The sequence below is a fragment of the Diabrotica virgifera genome, chromosome 3 (genome assembly GCF_917563875.1).
Source record: "Diabrotica virgifera virgifera chromosome 3, PGI_DIABVI_V3a".
NCBI lineage: Eukaryota > Metazoa > Arthropoda > Insecta > Coleoptera > Chrysomelidae > Diabrotica > Diabrotica virgifera.
Window position 1 is genome coordinate 123019375 of NC_065445.1, and position 19020 is coordinate 123038394.

General features: G+C 33.9%; 1 protein-coding gene across 1 annotated transcript in view; it reads right to left on the reverse strand.

Moving 5' to 3' along the window:
• Positions 1 to 19020, reverse strand: part of LOC126882077 (cytochrome P450 4C1-like) — a 67928-nt gene that overhangs the window by 5431 nt on the left and 43477 nt on the right. Inside the window, exons 6-7 of the mRNA XM_050646906.1 lie at positions 12879 to 13234; positions 9937 to 10005 (exon numbers count right to left, since the gene is read on the reverse strand). Of these exons, the coding sequence (XP_050502863.1) occupies positions 9937 to 10005; positions 12879 to 13234 (425 nt within the window). The remainder of the gene's footprint in view (positions 1 to 9936; positions 10006 to 12878; positions 13235 to 19020) is intronic.

Sequence of the window (19020 nt, forward strand, 5' to 3'; positions counted from 1 at the left end):
AAGTAGATATTGGACAGTATGTCAACCAAACAAACATAACCGACCTAGAAAAAGTAAATATATTAAAAAACTCTTGTTCCAGACCACAAATTTAAATTTCCAATTTCAGTTCATGTAAAAAGAACAAAAAGAAAAAAAATGTTATTTATCTTTTAACCATTTTAAATCATTTAACTGGCTAGTCTATTCGAAGTCAAATGGGGGACTGTTCTGTAAATATTGTGTTTTATTTGCAAGAACATGAGGGATGCATAAAAATATTCCTCTTAAAAGTTTGGTAACTATTCCTATAAAGAAATTTTCAAAGATATTTGGAAAAGATGGCGATTTGTTATCACATGCCGCAAATAAGTATCACAAAGATGCTGTTTTAATTGGAGATAATTTTTTAATAACTTTTAATAACCGTGAAAGGGAAATATCAAACATTCTTAGTTCTGGACGATTGGCCCAAGTAAAAGAGAACAGGGAAAAATTAAAACCTATCATCAACAGCATCGTTTTTTTGGGAAAACAGGGTATAGCATTTCGCGGTTACAGAACTGAGTCAGAATTGTCAAAATCCTCGGAGGTAAATGAGGGCAATTTAAGAGAAATCATCCGCCACCGTATTCAGACGTGTGGTGATGATTTAAAATTGAAATCTCATTTTGAAACCGCAACTTCCCGAACTAAGTACATGTCCTACCGTGCAAAATGAATTAATTTCGTGTTGTGGGGACGAAATCTTAAACTCAATTATTTCCAAAATTTCATACAATAAGTTCTATAGTGTGATTTTCGATGAAACAACTGATATTAGTAAGGTATCGCAAATGTCAATTTTAATAAGATATTTAGATCCGGAAAATATTCTTCGCGAGGACTTTGTAGGATTCATCGATTGTCATAAAAATAATTATGATGATTTTACAAAAGAGCCAGTTTTAACGGGTGAACTACTGGGAAAAATAGTTGTTTCATTTTTAAATAAGATTGGGTTGCCGTTTGAGAATTGCGTCGGGATTGGCACAGACACTTGCAGTGTTATGTTGTCTGAACCAGTTACCGAAATTCAAAAAATGTTAAAGAATGCTTGCAAATGTCCTTGTTACAGCCATTCACTTAATTTATCCCTATCAAAATCTAGCAATGTCCAAGATATTCGTAACGGGGTAGGTACCATTAAAGAAACCATTGCCTTTTTCAACGCATCGTCTAAAATACATAACGTTTTGAAATTCACGAACTCATCTGCTTCACGCATCACGAACTCTGGCACAGTAACTGTGCCACCTAGGATAAATTATAATTATAAAAGTAATAGCAGGCAGATATTCAGTCCGGCACGGAAGAAGAATGACGTAACTGCAAATTTTGTCAATTCCTGTTTATTGCGCATTACAAAGTACTATGTACAGATGATACAAAAACGACCGAACTGTAAAAATGTGCTGAGCCACTATAGGGTAATTGCGTCGTTACTGAAATAGCCACCTTGTTAGAGACTATGTTAGACCTTTTTTCAGATGCATAATGACGCAACTGTAGATAGGGTTGAAAATGGGGCGATTAAATTATGATAATAAAATTCGAACCAATATCGATGAAAATAAAAGCCATCGTTGTCAAAAAACAAACGCCATACTCCTGGACGATTACTCTTCATTTAATCCCTATTTTAAATATCTAAAAATCGTTTTTTTGCTCTTCTGAAGAATTTTACATTTTGCGGTTGCGTCATTCTTCTTCTGGACCGGCGAATTTGTCCTCAAACAACTTCTTGAGCCTTTCCTATATACGCTTAGGGTTCTAAGTTTTATAGTGGGAGAAAGGTCAAAAATAGATTAATAATAGCATAGGAATGTTAAAATCAAAATAAATTGTATGAATAAAAAATATATAGATAGAAAAGTAAGCCTACCGTTTTGTTTTTATTGTATCCCTATGAGCATTCGAGAATCTGGTCAAGTTTGGAGTGCTGTAAAGCCTAGATAAATAAATAGAATTAAACAACTTTATAGTGGAAATTGTTCGCTGAAAAACCCTCTACAAAATTTCTATAATGTTATTTTATTGTAAAATGAACTGAAAAAATGTATAGGTAACCTCCGAACGAAAACTTGTTAAAAAATTTTCACTTATTTTTGTTTATATCTTTTTTGTTGGTCACTTGACGATAAAGAGTAATAGAGACAAATTTGTAGAAAATTTAATTTGCTACATTTTATGTTTATTAGATTTTCCGTAGGGTTGGTAGTTTACGAGATATAGCGCGAAACCCTTTTGCACACCTTTTCCAAGATGGCGGCAGGGGGACAAGGGTGGCGACCCCAAAAACTGGAACTAAAGCTTCTGCTGATCTCTTCTACCCATTAAAAAAAATTGACTCCTCTAACAAATGCAAGGTACGGCCTAAAGAATGTAACATTTCAATGGACTAATTGGACAATTTAAAATATTTAATATAACATATTTAATACTTAACAAAAAATATTTTTTCTTAGAAATGTGTACAATTTTTAATCGCTGCGCTGGTAAACGTCTTACGCATTGGTGTTTAACCACTAAGTCATAAAAGTATTACCACAAATTAAGACTTCTTCTTTTAATAGGTCTATGTCCTGTTTCTTCTGTTACAGTCTCTGCTGAGCTCTGGACCTCCAGCTCTCGTACCATCGTTTTTAGGGTCTTCCTATGGTTCGCTTGGAGTTGGACTTCTGTGTCTTTGCCCATTTCGCCATACGTTCAGGGTCCTTGCGATCTACGTGGTTTCTCCACATGCGTCGTCGTGCTCTTGTCATCTCACTACGTCTTGAACGCCTAGCTCTCTCAATGTGTCTTCGTTTCGTATCCTATCTCTGAGTGTGATACCCCTTATGGATCTTAGGCTTTTTATCTCTGTTGTTCTCATTATTTGTTTGATCTTTGTTGTCTCGGCCCTTGTCTCAGCTGCGTACGTCATTAAAACTGAACCCGAAAATTAACTATATCCTTTAGCACCAGATTATTATTTGATTTACAAAAAATTCTTCTCTTTGGTGTGCCTATCTGTGACGAACGTTGACGACCATCATGGCAATCTTTATCTTATCTGCAGCAGCGCGAAAAAGCTGCACATTATGTATTGTTGTATTGAACCAGGTTCTAAGGTTCTTTAACCAGGACGTTCTTCTTCTTGGACCTCGCTTTCCAAATACTTTTCCTTGCAGGATGGTTTGTAGAAGCTCTTATCCGGATTCATTTCACATAATGTGTCCGAAGTATTGTAACTTTCGAGATTTTATGCTGGTCAGTACCTATAGTCTGGCAGATGATCGGAGAATAGGCCATTTTTGGGAAAAGTTATTTACCAGCAATTTTATTGCTGCAATCGAATCTTATGATTGTATATATTAATAATATAGGTATGCAAAGTCCGCAGATAGTGTGCTACTTTTTATAAACAAAATGGCGCCCGAAAATCGTGTCTTTTTCAATTTTTGCTCTATAACTCCAAATATTTTAACTTTACACCAAAAACACCCAAGTAAAAATTCACCGTAATTAAATTCTGCATGGAGACGTGTTTTCCCGATTTACTTCGACGAAAATTTTCCCCAGAAAATGCGGGTTTTTCCAACAAAATCTTTAATTTTCAACTAAAGTTTTAGATAAGTAATTGTTTATCAATAATTAAATAACTTGGTAATATAAAAGCTCTTTCTGTATAGATTATAATTCCAGAAGCCGATGAAAATTGAATAAACAGTTTAGCAACAATTTAATTGTTAATTAAAAATTTACAGTCGCTATAATAACCACAATAATTACGATACATAAGAATAAATACAGTTTTTCTATAAAAAGACACTGTACCTATCTAATGTATTTTACAGAATTGAAATTGGATTATCAAAGCGGCCTCAGGAATATTTTAAAATTATAAACAATTTTTTGGCTTAAAAACAAATATAATATCTCGGGAAATATTAAATTAAATTAAATCATGAACACGGCATCGGCATTGAAAAAAAAAGCGGCAGGGTGCTTCCTTTAAAAGAAAAACGATTAATTGTGATAAGTGGTTCCTGAGATACAACCGGTCAAAGTTGACCGGCATTTACGGCAGATATATAAAAAATTGGATCATAATTTTCGAACCATCACCTTTTTATTTTGGTCCTCTTTCTCCACTCCAATTTCCATATCTTTAAAATACTCATAACATATATTATTATAATAAAAACTATCGATATTACGAGTGAAAATTACCAAAAATAGCAAAATTCCAATCAAAAATTAGGTTGGAGAAAATGTAATCTCAAAGTTAAAAATCGGTATACGTTAAAAATAGTATATTAAGTATGGAGAACGGTAAGGGTTTTATACCGATCGAAGACAATTGTCTGGAGGAGGAGCGGAGCGACGACTCCAATTATTGTCTGAGATCGGTTACCCTTAACGTTCGACATGCTTATAACGTTTTTTGCACGATTGATACCATTATAAATTATAAAATTAAACATTTTCGTCATATTGACTAGTTTCATTCATTTTATCAAGATAGATACTTTGGTTGTTAGGTAGTAACTAGGGTGCATAACAACAATGGAGAATTGAGTTTTTATTTAGTTGTCAATAATTTTAAGTACAATTTTGATTATTATAAATTAAAATATGAGCGAAAGTGAATTTGAAGAAATTGAAGGGGCTTGGGAAGAAGGATGTTCCGCAATTATTCCCGAAAAATCCAAAATCCGTTATCAAAATACCTACCAAAGTTTTAAAAAATGGTGCGAAGGCAAGAATTTAAGAATCGAAGAAAAGACTATTGGCATATTTCGTTCAAAGACATATGCAGTTGAAAGCTCCTGGAAGCCTCTGGGCAGAATATTCAGTGATTAAATCCACCGTTTTTCTTTATGATGGCATTGATATTTCCAAGTTTTCAACTTTGATCGCGTATTTGAAGAGAAAAAATGTTGGATACTACTAATGTATGCGATTCTGCAGGAGTTTCTGTTAGAAGTGAAACCACAACCCAAACAAGTGGATTTCATTAAATAATTTAACAAATTGTACCATAAGTTTCAATATTAATAAATAATTCGTTAGTTTTCTTTATTCTTTCAAAAAATAAATTAAAATTAAGAGATTTTTTAACTCGACGGTAAGTGAATTACTTACCGTCGAGTTGGAGTACTTACCGTCGAGTTGGATTACTTACCGTCGAGTTGCTAGTAAATGTCACCTACTGACGTAAAATCTGTCACGGTAAACAGTCAAAAATGATCAATCGTGCAAAAAATGTATTTTCTCGGCTTCCCATGGAGCAATTTTCTTCATTCTTTTTTTGTTCCCCAGTAACTCGAGTAGAGCCTTCTAACTAACGCATTAATAAATGTCAAAGTTGCTTTTGTTTTGTTATAATAAATTAATTTATTTGTTATAACAAAAATTTTTAATTTGTTTAAATAAAGATTGTTTAAATAATTATACAGCTTTCAAATGACAATATTTGTGTTTTTAACGTTAAACAGTAAAGTTGTAGTAAGTTTATCTAAAAAAAAATCTACCACTGGAAAAAATATGTAGTTACCTTTTCTTATAAATGAATTAACGTATTATAACAAAATAAAAGCAAGTTTGACATTTGATTATACGTTAGTTAGATGGCTCTACTCGAGTTACTTGTAAAAAAAAAAGAATGAAGAAAATTTCTCCATGGGAAGCCGAGAAAATGCATTTTTTTAACTTATACCGATTGTGAACTTTGAGATAACATTTTGTTCAACCTAATTTTTGATTGGTATTTTGCTATTTTTGGCAATTTTGACTGGAAATATCGATAGTTTTTATTATAATAATATATGTTATGAGTATTTTAAATATATGAAAATTGGTGTTGAGAAATAGGACAAAAATAAAAAGGTGATGGTTCGAAAATTATGATCCTATTATTTATATCTTTGCCGTAAATGCCGGTCAATTTTGGCCGGTTGTATCTCAGGAACCACTCATCAGAATTAAACGTTTTTTCTTTTAAAAAAAGCATCCTGCCGCTTTTTTTCCAATACCGTTTTCATGATTTCATTTAATTTGATATTTCCCGAGATATTCTATTTCTTTATAAGCCAAAAAATTGTTTATAATTTTAAAATATTTCTGAGGCCGCTTAACTAGTCCAATTTCAATTCTGTAAAGTACATTAGATAGGTAGAGGTATTTATACAAAAATCGTAGTTATTCTTATGTATCATAATTATTATGGTTATTATAGTGACCGTAAATTTTTAATTAACAATTCAATTGTTGCTAAACTGTTTATTCAATTTCCATCGGCTTCTGGAATTATAATCTATACGAAAAGGGTTTTATATTACCAAGTTATTTAATTACTGATAAACAATTACTTATCTAAAATTGTAGTTGAAAATTAAAGATTTTGTTGGAAAAACCCGCATTTTCCGGGGAAAATTTTCGTCGAAGTAAATCGGGAAAAACACGTCTCTATGCATAATTTAATTACGGTGAATTTTTATTTGGGTGGTTTTGGTGTAAAGTTAAAATCTTTGGAGTTATAGAACAAAAATTTAAAAAAACACGATTTTTGGGCGCTATTTTGTTTATAAAAAAAGTAGCACACTATCTGCGGACTTTGCATACCTATATTATTACTATATACAATCATAAGATGCGATTCCAGCAGTAAAATTGCTGGTAAATAACTTTTCCTTGTATTTTGCTAATTAGCCCAGAGTACTACTAGAGAATAGTTTTTCATACCCATTCTAAAATAAGAATGGCCTAATATTGAAGATTTTAGTATCCACTGAAGAATTTTCAGTGAATAGATGGAGACTTGGAATGGGATAGATTACAGAGCTGTTCTCAGGTTGTGATCTCCAGAATTATTGAGGTGGCAACATAATTTTCTTGAAGACTCAAGTCAAAAAAGTTTTTTCGTTAGAAGACGAGCAAGAACTTGCCGATCAACTGAAGAAACTAGCTAAACTTTTTTTGAGTTAACACCTAAAATTACTTATGGCTTGATTACACGTAACGAAAACAGTGGCGAGACAGCAAACTGATACTAGGCCGAGACAGTGGTGAGGGCGAGAGATGGTTTATACGTATTTGGCAATTTTTGAATTTGGAGGCGAGTCAGTTCAGTTTCGATTCACAAAAACAAGGAGTAGTGTACCTACTTATGGATCGTAAAGTTAGCACTAAAAGAAAGACTAAATGAATAAAAATGGTATACATTTTTATTTTATATTAGTATTACTCCTTTAGAGTAACTAGGTCCATTTTCCGTTGGAACTTTACCAAGCTGCAGACGGGAGTTGTGAATTGCATAGTGTAGAATTCCTTCCATTTTGTCTTCATTGCAGCATCCATCTGGCTTGCATATTGTAGAAGCCTTGGAGGTGTCACCAGGAAAATGGGCCAATAAGTTTTTCAATTAAAAATCTTTTAAAAATATTTTATTTTACAAATATTTTTATTAGGTTGAAAAACGTAGTCTTTCATTTAGCAGATGCCGCTATGCATCTACTACCTTCACGTCAGTTGCAATGGGGGACTAATATGTCGAAGAATTTTTACCTGGACTAGAGAAAGCAGCCTATGCATTATCTGAAGAGCATCTAACAAGAGGTGAAATCGTCGATAAGAGTGCTGGCTGCACTCTCTAATCTAAGTAAAAATTAAGACGATTTTGGCTTCGCATTGCAACTGAATAAAAATGGTATACATTTTTATTTTATATTCTAACATTAAAAATATATCAAACGGCTTATACCACTGCTTATACAAGAATTGACCGATATAAATATTATGATAATGAGATAAGCGTCTTTGGAAAATAGAAAATGGATTTAAGAAGACCAAATCTCGCTGCTCCCGATTTCTTTTTTATTTCTATCAACATTTTTATTTCGCCAATTTCAACAATTATTCTAAATCGTTTTATTGTTTTCTTGGCAGACAGTTCCGCATCTTGTACTTCGGCTATTAATTTATTATACATGCTTTTGGTCACAACATTGTAGTAAATTTCTTTCTTCTCGTTCTGTTCCTTTTGTAAGATCTTTTCCAAAAAACGATCTTTCCATGTTCTTATATCTCTGCTCTCAACCTGATCTTCGACATTATCACTCATGGTGAATAATACACAGTAGTGTAATATAACCAATAAAAACGATGCAGAAAAATCAACAGTTGCACACAATAGTTTGTTACCGACCGACCGCCTTCGTCACTAACCCTACCCCGAAAAAGCCAAAACGTGATGGTCTCTTCTCGCAACGATTTTAACTAGTATTCACTAGTAATTCCAGTAAAAACTAGTTTGAACTAGTGTAAACTACTCTAAGAGGAAATTTGTTCAAGATTTCTAGTTTTAACTGAATCTAGCAGTCAAATGTAGTTTTGACTAGTTAAAACTGGAATTGACTAAAGCGCATAGTTAAAACTAGTTTTTCCTAGTAAATTCGGGTTTTAACTGAAATCGGGTTTTAACGGTAACATATACATAATTCCAATATATATTCTGCACTTTCTATTCGCTGTAAAACGAAATTAAGAGACGTCTTATATTTCAGTTCGTTCAGAGTGCGCCATAAACGCCCTTACGTACATCTCATTTTTATTAGAGATCCTCAGAGGTTGTACAAATGACTACCTACCAGAGGTAGGTAGAGGTAGGTCGTCATTTATATACACCCTCTGAAGATCTCTAATGAGAGTGAAACGTACGTAAGGATGTTTATGGTGCTCTCTGAACTGAAATATAAGACCTCTCTTAATTTCGTTTGACAGCGAATTATTTCTTCCTTGAATTTAAGAACAGATCGAGTAAGTTGGAGCCTGGCTTGCATTCGATAACTTTTTAAAATTCCTACATATATGCCATACACAAACACCTAGGTATAGTTTCTAGAAGTTGTCTTTGGACCTCTAGGTGAGCTACCATTGGATTTCTTCTTGATATTTAATCTAACAACCGGTCCTGTTGTTCACTATTTACCTAACACGACTTCTCATTGGTCTATTATTTAAAGTTCCTAACTCTTTATAACTAAATCTTCTTAACCATTTTCATTAACAATTAACCACAATTTCAGACTCGATCAGTATTGATTTTCCAAAAATTCAAAAACGGGTCCAGTCGCGTCCAACACTGTCCAACTACGGAGACCTGGACAAAGAACTGACAAATCAAGTACAAAATCAAATAGACTGGCAGGATGCCTTAATATCACTCTATTGTGGCAAAAATATGGCAAAAACATCATATTGTAGCAATAAAACTAACGGTTCGTTTATACGAATATTTATTTACAACTTCACAGATCGAATTATTTTTAATAACTAACTAATTCTTATAAGAGCGCACTATTCATAGTGAATAGGTTATTTTCCAGAATGTTCCTCATCATTTCTAATCCCGCATGGTTCTCGCCTCGGTCCTCGGTCGGACTTACTTGAATCAGATGATAAGTTGCAACTGTTACCGAGGTCGGTCCAAATCAACTCTTTCGTCACAATATTAACACTGAGATGAAGTCAAGAATTTATAAAGCCAATGTAAGATCAATAATAACATATGCATAAGAACAAGACCCGACACGGCCACAACACAAAGACTATTGGAAATGTCTAAGAGTACTGAGAGAACTACTGGAAATACGCTGAGAGATCGAGATAGAAGTGAAGATATTAGAAGAAAATGTAACGTACAGCCTATAAACGAATGGACGCGAAATAGAAAAAAAGAATCGAATAACCACATAAGCAGAATGGGAGAGACCCGTGTAGTCAAAATAGTAGACAACCTTCCATAGAGGTATCAATCCGCCAATGAACAAGCAGAATTGCTTATAAAGAGGGAGAAGAAGAAAAATGAAATAAGTCCCTGTTGATAAATCTTATTAGTATGTAGTTAAAGTAATTCTTCAACTCTGTACGCACCTGTATTTTTGGTTCATTTGCTAATGCCATTAGGGTAAAACCTATGGAACAAGCTGTAGTATCATGGCCCTAAAATGAGATTAAACCTATTAATTATGTATAATTGACATGAATAGAAATATAATACAGTAAGGTCTCGTTTTATGCGGTGGATACGTTCTACAGAAAAGCGCATATAAAGAAATCGCATTAAAAAAAGACTTTACTTGCATTGAAAAAGTAGGGATACGTTCGGTAGTTTTCTAAAATCACATAAAATGGTGGACGTTTGTCCACCCAAAAATTGATTATCTTTTATGTTTTTTTTTCTCCATTGGGCCAAATAAAATCTTAACAGGTTGACGGACAGTGCGTCAAATTTATAAGCAAGTATTGTGACACTATTTTGTATTTTGCAAAGTAGATTAGGGAAATTGCTGTTTTAGCGCTTATAATTTGTGGAAACAATGAGTTTTTTTAAACATTTTTGTAAACATGGAGACGACGACCATGGGCATCATGTCACATTTAAGATGCATCTGTAGATGACATCTGTAGATCTGTAATGTGACATTTTTTGTCACAACTCGTTATTTTAAAAATGTCGATATTTAAACTCTTAAACACTTTAACATTTAAATTTAATCTCAAAATAATTTCAGGTTATACCTTTCAATGCAAAACTCAGATTGATGTAATAGCTACATGCTACATCATGTAACAAGGGGAATCTTCGAATTGCAAACCCTCAGATTACTGACATCTGGATGGGAACAGTTAATATTAATTCCTACTATTTGTTAAAAATAGAATTTTTTGGTGAAATACAAACCGCACAACTTCAAAATCGCATTAAAATAATCCGCATAAAAAGATACCTTACTGTATATAAAAGAAAGTCGAGTTATGTTAGTTACACCATTTATAACTCGAGAACGACTGAACAGTTTTTGATGAAATTTTATATTACACGTGTATTCTACCGGACTGGGTAGGAAACAGAACATATTTTGAAAACTAGTGTTTATATTTTAAATCTTCTATTTTCAATAATTTCATTTTTTTCTTCAAAATTATATATAAAAAAATATACAAGGATAATGACTTTTCAAGTAGTTGATCGATTAGGCAGCAACATTCTTCCATGTTCAAATGCACGAATAGCTACTAAACTAACGTTACCAGATTGTAAAGTGGTTACAATACTGATATACACAGCGTGCCCGCGCCGTCTCTGGAGCCGTCATTCCTTCAAAATTTTCAGTTCCGAGCGATAGCGAGAATCATCTTTCGTTACCAGAACTAGAAGTGGCAACGGAGTATAATAACGTGCAACGGATTCAAATATATTCACGACATGTAATCTCGCCAATATTTTCGTGTGTCTAGTTGGCTATTTACTGAATTAGGTAGGTACTACGTATTAACAAATATTTCTGTTGGTAAAAAATATAAATGGAATTATTTCATAGTAGTCATAAAATATTTATTTGCAAGATTTTTAACTGTTAGCAATGGTAACAGTGGTTACATGGACGCTTCGCCAGTGGCGTCATTCCTCTTTTTGAGGCGAGGAGGTTGCGCCAAGGTTGAAAGTTGTAACTCACCAGTTATGACTTTTGCCTCGGTTAACCGAGGGGCTCGGATAACCGAGACTCGGATAATCGCGAGTCTACTGTACTTTAAATATTATTACTTATTATCTTATTCCCGAGGTAGACAAGTCCAAATACACAAAAATTATAATAATAGTTACCTATTTATGATATACAATTAGTATAAAAGTACAATTTATTTTAAGGCATGTATGTGAAAGTTTCGTGTGAAAGTTTCGTGTGAAAGTTTCGTGTGAAAGATTCGCTTCGCTTATTCTGCAATTCACATAAGTGTCTTAAAAATATACTTTTTAACACGTACCTATATCATACAATATTTTTTCTACAAACGTCTTATATACCAACAATTATAATTTATTCATTCTCAATTACAGGACAATACCTACAAAACTTTTACTTGAACTTGACTGACATTACATTTTTATATTTTTCTTGACATTACATCAAAACTGCCTATATTGTCAATACGTAAATCAGAATAACATCTACTTTTATTTTTGTATATTCTAACAAATTTTAATAGTTTTTTTCTACAAACCTGCTAAAAATGCAATAATACAGTTTAAATTAAATTTAAAAAAAAACCTTTTAAACCACCTTTTTCAAATTGCGCAAGTTGTATTATTAATATTAATGTTAATAAATGAAATATAAATATTTTGACGTTTCACAATTTGACAATTCACTTTTAACTACAGTGCCTTAAAATTTTTAAAGCACTGATGCTTTAAAGTAGCATTTTTAACGCTCCTATGGAGTGCTATAAATTGCATTTTTAACACGTTTGTAGAAAAATATATTTAAAAACACTAATATATTCTTTCCACACCTTTTCTGGACTGATGCATACATAAATTAAAACATTTAGTAACTAACTACCACACCTACTGCCTGTGTGCGCATGCGCGCAGATTAATAAAATTTCACCCTCAATGAAATCGCGCCTAAAGAAATATAACTTCAAAAAGGTCTATTGTCATTTTTCTCTAAAATTAATTGTTGTCGAGTTATACGCGATTTAAAATTTGAAAACCGCGATAATGTCCATTTTCAAGGCTTAATAACTCGGTTGAAAATTATTATTATGAAAGTCAGAAAGTGACTAAATCAAAGTTTAATGCTTCCCTACATGATCCTGAAGAAATTTGTGTCATTAATTTATTTCTATGCTGTTATCTCTAATTATTAACAATGAGCGCTAACAGCGTATTGAGACGGCCGTCAATGTGAGTGCGAGTAAGATGCACTATTGGACTGCCGGAATGGTGCATCTCTTTCGCACTCACATTGACGGCCGCCTCAATACGCTGCTAGCGTATTTTTGAAAAAAGATGACCTTACACCTACCTCAAAAATAAATGTATCTAACTCTTCTCTAATTCCTTCGTCGTCAATATCAGCTCCATCATGTTTGGCTCTTAACATCAAGTCTAAGAGGGCCAACCTTTTCCTATCGGAATAACTTAAATTATCATTGGGAACGAAAGTTTTCTTACGTTCATTGATAACGTTTGTGGAAAAGTCATGTAGAATATTTATTGTGTTTTTAGTCTTCTTATATACTGAGCTTAATCTATATATTAATGGAATGTACAACCAAGGGCGAACAAGTCTGTAAGCAAAATACTCTCCGAAATCGTAAACAGCTTGTTTGTATCGTTTGCAGTTAGGATCTTCTCGAAGAGAAACGCCTAGAGAAGTTTCTGTAAAATAATTTCGATTCTTAGAATAACTTAAAATTTGCCATAAAAATAAAAAAATATTATTTTAGTTACAATTACTTCTTCTTCTTCACTATCTAATACGCCTTCAGATCCGAACCATGGAGCACCTGGTGCCTAAGGTTGGTCAAGTTTCGAGAGTTTTCGGCATTAAATTGATGCAAACGGGTTACCCACGGCTTTTTGGGGTTGCTGAACACAAATACGGGAATACGATATCAGAACAAACACTGCAACATCATCTTCTGGAGGTTTGAGAGTTTTCGGTACTAAATTGATGCAAACGGATTACCTACTCATGGGTGTCTGAGATTGCTGAACACGAATATGAAATCAGAATCGACCCCTGAGTTCTTAGTGGCCAGAGTGACTGCTATGCACGTCATGTTTTAGAATTTCGAGGCATTCCGACACTAAATTGGTACACACCGAGTACTCGGAGGATTTCTGAGTTGCTGTTCAAAGAAAGCGTTCAAATTGGTGAATTTTTTTTGCTGTTTGTAGACTTTTTATTAAAATAACTATGTTGTGCTATTAAATTCTTTTAATTATTTATAAATATAAACTCAATTTATATCTGACAATGTTTTTCCTTCATTTATTACAAGATCGATTAACTATATTCTATTTTGATAGTCATATTGCAAGAAGAAGTGATGATAATATTGAGAGACTTATAATTTCGGGAAACGTTGAATGGCGCAGAAGTAGAGGTCGCTCACCTACTCGATGGACAGATCAAGTACAGAAAGCCAGTGGAAAAACATTCTCTGAATCCATGAGGGAAGCTCAGGACAGAAGCCGATGGAAAGAGATAGTTGCTCGTATTATAGGGAATCACGACACTCAGCAATGAGGAAACGACTGAGGAGGAGGAGGATTTTGATAGTGTTATTCATCGTGGTCACTAGATACTCCAGAGTCTTTCATCTAAGTCATATTCGTGTTTAACAACCCCAAAAACACAAGAGTAATCCGTTTGCATCAATTTAGTACCGAAAACTTTTGACATTCCAGAAGATGACCTACCTTAGGCGCCAGGTGCTCCATGAGTTGGATCTGATGGCGTATTCGCTTTCAGCAACCCCAAAAAACCTAGGAGTAATCCGTTTGCATCAATGTAGTAGCGAAAACCTTCGAAACTCCAGAAGATGACGTCCTTTGCAGTGATCCTGGGCACCAGCTGCTCTGGAGGTTGGTTCTGATTGCGTATTCGTATTTAGCGACCTCAAAACCCCCGAGTAATCTGTTTGCTTCAATTTAATGCCGAAGCCCCTCGAAACTCCAGAAAATGACGTGCCTTAGTAGTAACACTGGGCACCAGATACTCCGGAGGTCAATTCTGATGGCATATTCGTATTTAGCGACCCCAAAAACCCATGAGTAATCCGTTTGCATTAATTTAATGCCGAAAACCCTCGAAACTCCAGATGATGACTTCCCTGGAAGTGACCTTGGACACCAGGTGATCCGTGGGTCGGTTCTGATGGCGTATTCGTATTCAGTGACCTCAAAAACCCCCCGAATAACAAAATTTGTTCCTTAGTATACTGATTTTAACATGTTTATGCACTTTTGGATGCATTTTATGCACTTTTAAGTGCAATTATGCATCTCCACCCATTTTTGAATAGTAGACTTTTTTCCTGACATCATCCTGAACATAATGCAAAAAACTGCAAGTTTCTAGGTGCTGTATCTAAAAATCGATTTATTTTGTTAAATGCCCTCGTCTATATAAAGTTCAGCCAAAAATTTTGAATGCTCAAGCTCGTAAATAATACACTCTTTAAAAAATCCCAGAAAGTGTGGCTAATATAACAAGTAATATTGATAAATATTCCAATAAAAAGAATAGTAAATAACCCAAGATTTGTGGGTTGCATTTTCAGTAGTTCGTGTATGTACCTAGCATCAAAAATTTTGCAAAGGAATGCGGCGAAATTCAGAAGGAAGTATAGTTCATACCAAACCCATCTTTCAGTGCGTCATAGTTTGTCGAATGGACCGTGATAGTGTGGCGTCAAAACGTCAAAAAGGTTTCCAAACAAAGCAAAAGTTTGATGTATGTCAATTGATTATACACCTGATTTGTGTAATCATTTTTAATTTTATTTTGTTTTAACAATCATCTGCAAATTTTTTTCTAAAGACACAATAATTGTTAATCATATCAATCATATTGCTTTTAATTTCATAAACGTCCTTACAGAAAATCAAGGATTTACACACTACATAGTACTTACTTCGTTTCTTCAGGTTCTTAACCAGTCCTATTTGGAAATATGTTGGGAAGTATACTATAAGCATTGATTACAATCACGGGTACTCAACACATTACCTTTTTGTAAAAATTAAACATCCTACAAGCAATATATTCCAATTTTAAAAACGAAAACAAACACCACGAGTGAATTTTTGACAGATTTTTGCTTTGTTTGGAAACCTTTCCAGAGTAGCCAACATAGATTTGACGTCACGACTATCATGGTCCATTCTGTCTAACGCAAGTTGCAAGTGACAGAAGAAACGTACGTCCGTGATTATTATAGATTATAGGTACATAGACCTCAAAAAATTATGTAGGTATTAGTTGACGGGTAGTTACATACTTTCAAAATGTCAAAGGGTAAAATTACAAATCATTCTAGGTTAGTATATTCCGACATTTTATAGTGAAAATTTTTTATTTATTTTTTCATTACAACATTTTAAATTAATATTTAGGCAAATAGGTATATACCTAAATATTTATATTTATATAAATATAAATATCTTCTTCTTTCTCTTTTTATTGGCTTGCTTACTTAAATATAAATATAAATAAAATAAAAATGTTATGTTACCATTTTTATTCAGTTGCAATGCGAAGCCAAAAATGTCTTAATTTTAACTTAGATTAGAGAGCGCAACCGGCACTCTTATCGACGATTCCACATCTTGTTAGAGGCTGTTCAGAGAATGCATAGGTTGCTTTCTCTAATCCAGTACATTTTTCGACATATATTATATTAGTCCCACACTGCAACTGAAGTGAATGGATTAGGTGACTAGCGTCATCTGGCAATTGAAAGATAAAGTTTTTCAATCCTTATAGCAACATTAATAATACATATTGAAAAATATTAAAAATATTACTAAAAGATTTTTAAATTGAAAACTTATTGGTACATTTCCCTGGTGACACCTCCAAGGCTTCTACAATTTCAAGCCAAATGGATGCTGCATTGAAGACAATTTTCTCTAATCTAAGTAAAAATTAAGACATTTTTGGCTTCGCATTGCAACTGAATAAAAATGGTATACATTTTTATTTTATAGTAGTATTACTCCGTGGAGTAACTAGGTGCATTTTCCGTTGGAACTTTACCAAGCTGCAGACGGGGGTTGTGAATTGCATAGTGTAGAATTCCTTCCCTTTTGTCTTCACTGCAGCTTCCATTTGGCTTGCAAATTGTAGAAGCCTTGGAGGTGTCACCAGGGAAATGCACCAATAAGTTTTCAATTTAAAAATCTTTTAGTAATATTTTTAATATTTTTCAATATTATTAATGTTGCTATTAGGATTGAAAAACGTTATCTTTCAATTGCCAGAGGACGCTAGTCACCTAATCCATTCACGTCAGTTGCAGTGTGGGACTAATATATGTCGAAAAATTTACTGGATTAGAGAAAGCAACCTATGCATTCTCTGAAGAGCCTCTAACAAGAGGTGAAATCGTCGATAAGAGTGCTGGTTGCGCTCTCTAATTTAAGTAAAAATTAAGACATTTTTGGCTTCGCATTGCAACTGAATAAAAATGGTATACATTTTTATTTTGTAGTAGTATTACTCCGTGGAGTAACTACACTAGGTTCGCTTTCAAGATGCAGTAGAAATAAACAAACCAGGACACGTTAAATGCCACTAGGAGCACTCCCGAATCATAATTTACAATGTATATACATTGTAAATCCCAAATCATAATTTCCAAAGTTTATACATTGTAAATTATGATTCGGGAGTGCTCATAGTAGCATTTAATGTGTCTTGGTTTGTTTATTTCTACTGCATCTTGAAAGCGAACCTAGTGTAGGTGCATTTTCCGTTGGAACTTTACCAAGCTGCAGACGGGGGTTGTGAATTGCATAGTGTAGAATTCCTTCCTTTTGTCTTCACTGCAGCATCCATCTGGCTTGCAAATTGTAGAAGTCTCGGAGGTGTCACCAGGGAAATGTACCAATAAGTTTTCAATTTAAAAATCTTTTAGTAATATTTTTAATATTTTTCAATAATATTAATGTTGCTATTAGGATTGAAAAACGTTATCTTTCAATTGCCAGATGACGCTAGTCACCTAATCCATTCACGTCAGTTGCAACGTGGGACTAATATAAGTCGAAAAATTTACTGGATTAGAGAAAGCAATCTATGCATTCTCTGAAGAGCCTCTAACAAGAGGTGAAATCGTCGATAAGAGTGCTGGTTGCGCTCTCTAATCTAAGTAAAAATTAAGACATTTTTGGCTTCGCATTACAACTGAATAAAAATGGTATACATTTTTATTTTATAGTAGTATTACTCCGTGGAGTAACTCGTCGCATTTTCCGTTGGAACTTTACCAAGCTGCAGACAGGGGTTGTGAATTGCCTAGTGTAGAATTTCTTCCTTTTGTCTTCACTGCAGCATCCATTTGGCTTGCAAATTGTAGAAGCCTTGGACCAGGGAATTGTACCAATAAGTTTTCAATTTAAAAATCTTTTAGTAATATTTTTAATATTTTTCAATATTATTAATGTTGCTATTAGGATTGAAAAACGTTATCTTTCAATTGCCAGAGGACGCTAGTAACCTAATCCATTCACGTCAGTTGCAGTGTGGGACTAATATATGTCGAAAAATTTACTGGATTAGAGAAAGCAACCTATGCATTCTCTGAAGAGCCTCTAACAAGAGGTGAAATCGTTGATAAGAGTGCTGGTTGCGCTCTCTAATCTAAGTAAAAATTAAGACATTTTTGGCTTCGCATTGCAACTGAATAAAAATGGTATACATTTTTATTTTATAGTAGTATTACTCCATGGAGTAACTAACTGCATTTTCCGTTGGAACTTTACCAAGCTGCAGACGGGGGTTGTGAATTGCATAGTGTAGAATTCCTTCCCTTTTGTCTTCACTGCAGCATCCATTTGGCTTGCAAATTGTAGAAGCCTTGGAGGTGTCACCAGAGAAATGTACCAATAAGTTTTCAATTTAAAAATCTTTTAGTAATATTTTTAATATTTTTCAATATTAGGTATTAATGTTGCTATTAAGGCGGGTATACATATGCGCTCTGCTCGGTGTGCGAGCCGCTCGCGCGCAGAATATTTGTTAGGTTAGTACGTGTTTTCAAGTGGCACACAAACGGCTCGCACATGACGCACCACGATCTAACTTCTGTCGGCTTTTCAACAAATGCTTTGATGGTTCGCAATACGTATTTGGACGGATTTGCGAGTGGTTTGTTGGTTTTGGGGCGTCTGAGTTAAATATTTGTTAGTAACGGAGTGGTCGGAAGGAAATATCAATCTTATTGATGTTTACGTGGAAAATGAAAATGAGATGATGACATTGAATATATTTAAACATGTTCGCTTGCAACCCCCAACTTGCAACCAACTTGCAACCAACTTGCAATCAACTTGAAATCAACTTGCAACCAACTTGCAACTCAACTTCAAACCAATCGGAATGAAACTAAACACTTCTCGATGAGAATAGGAGAAGCTACTCCCGACTTCGGCCG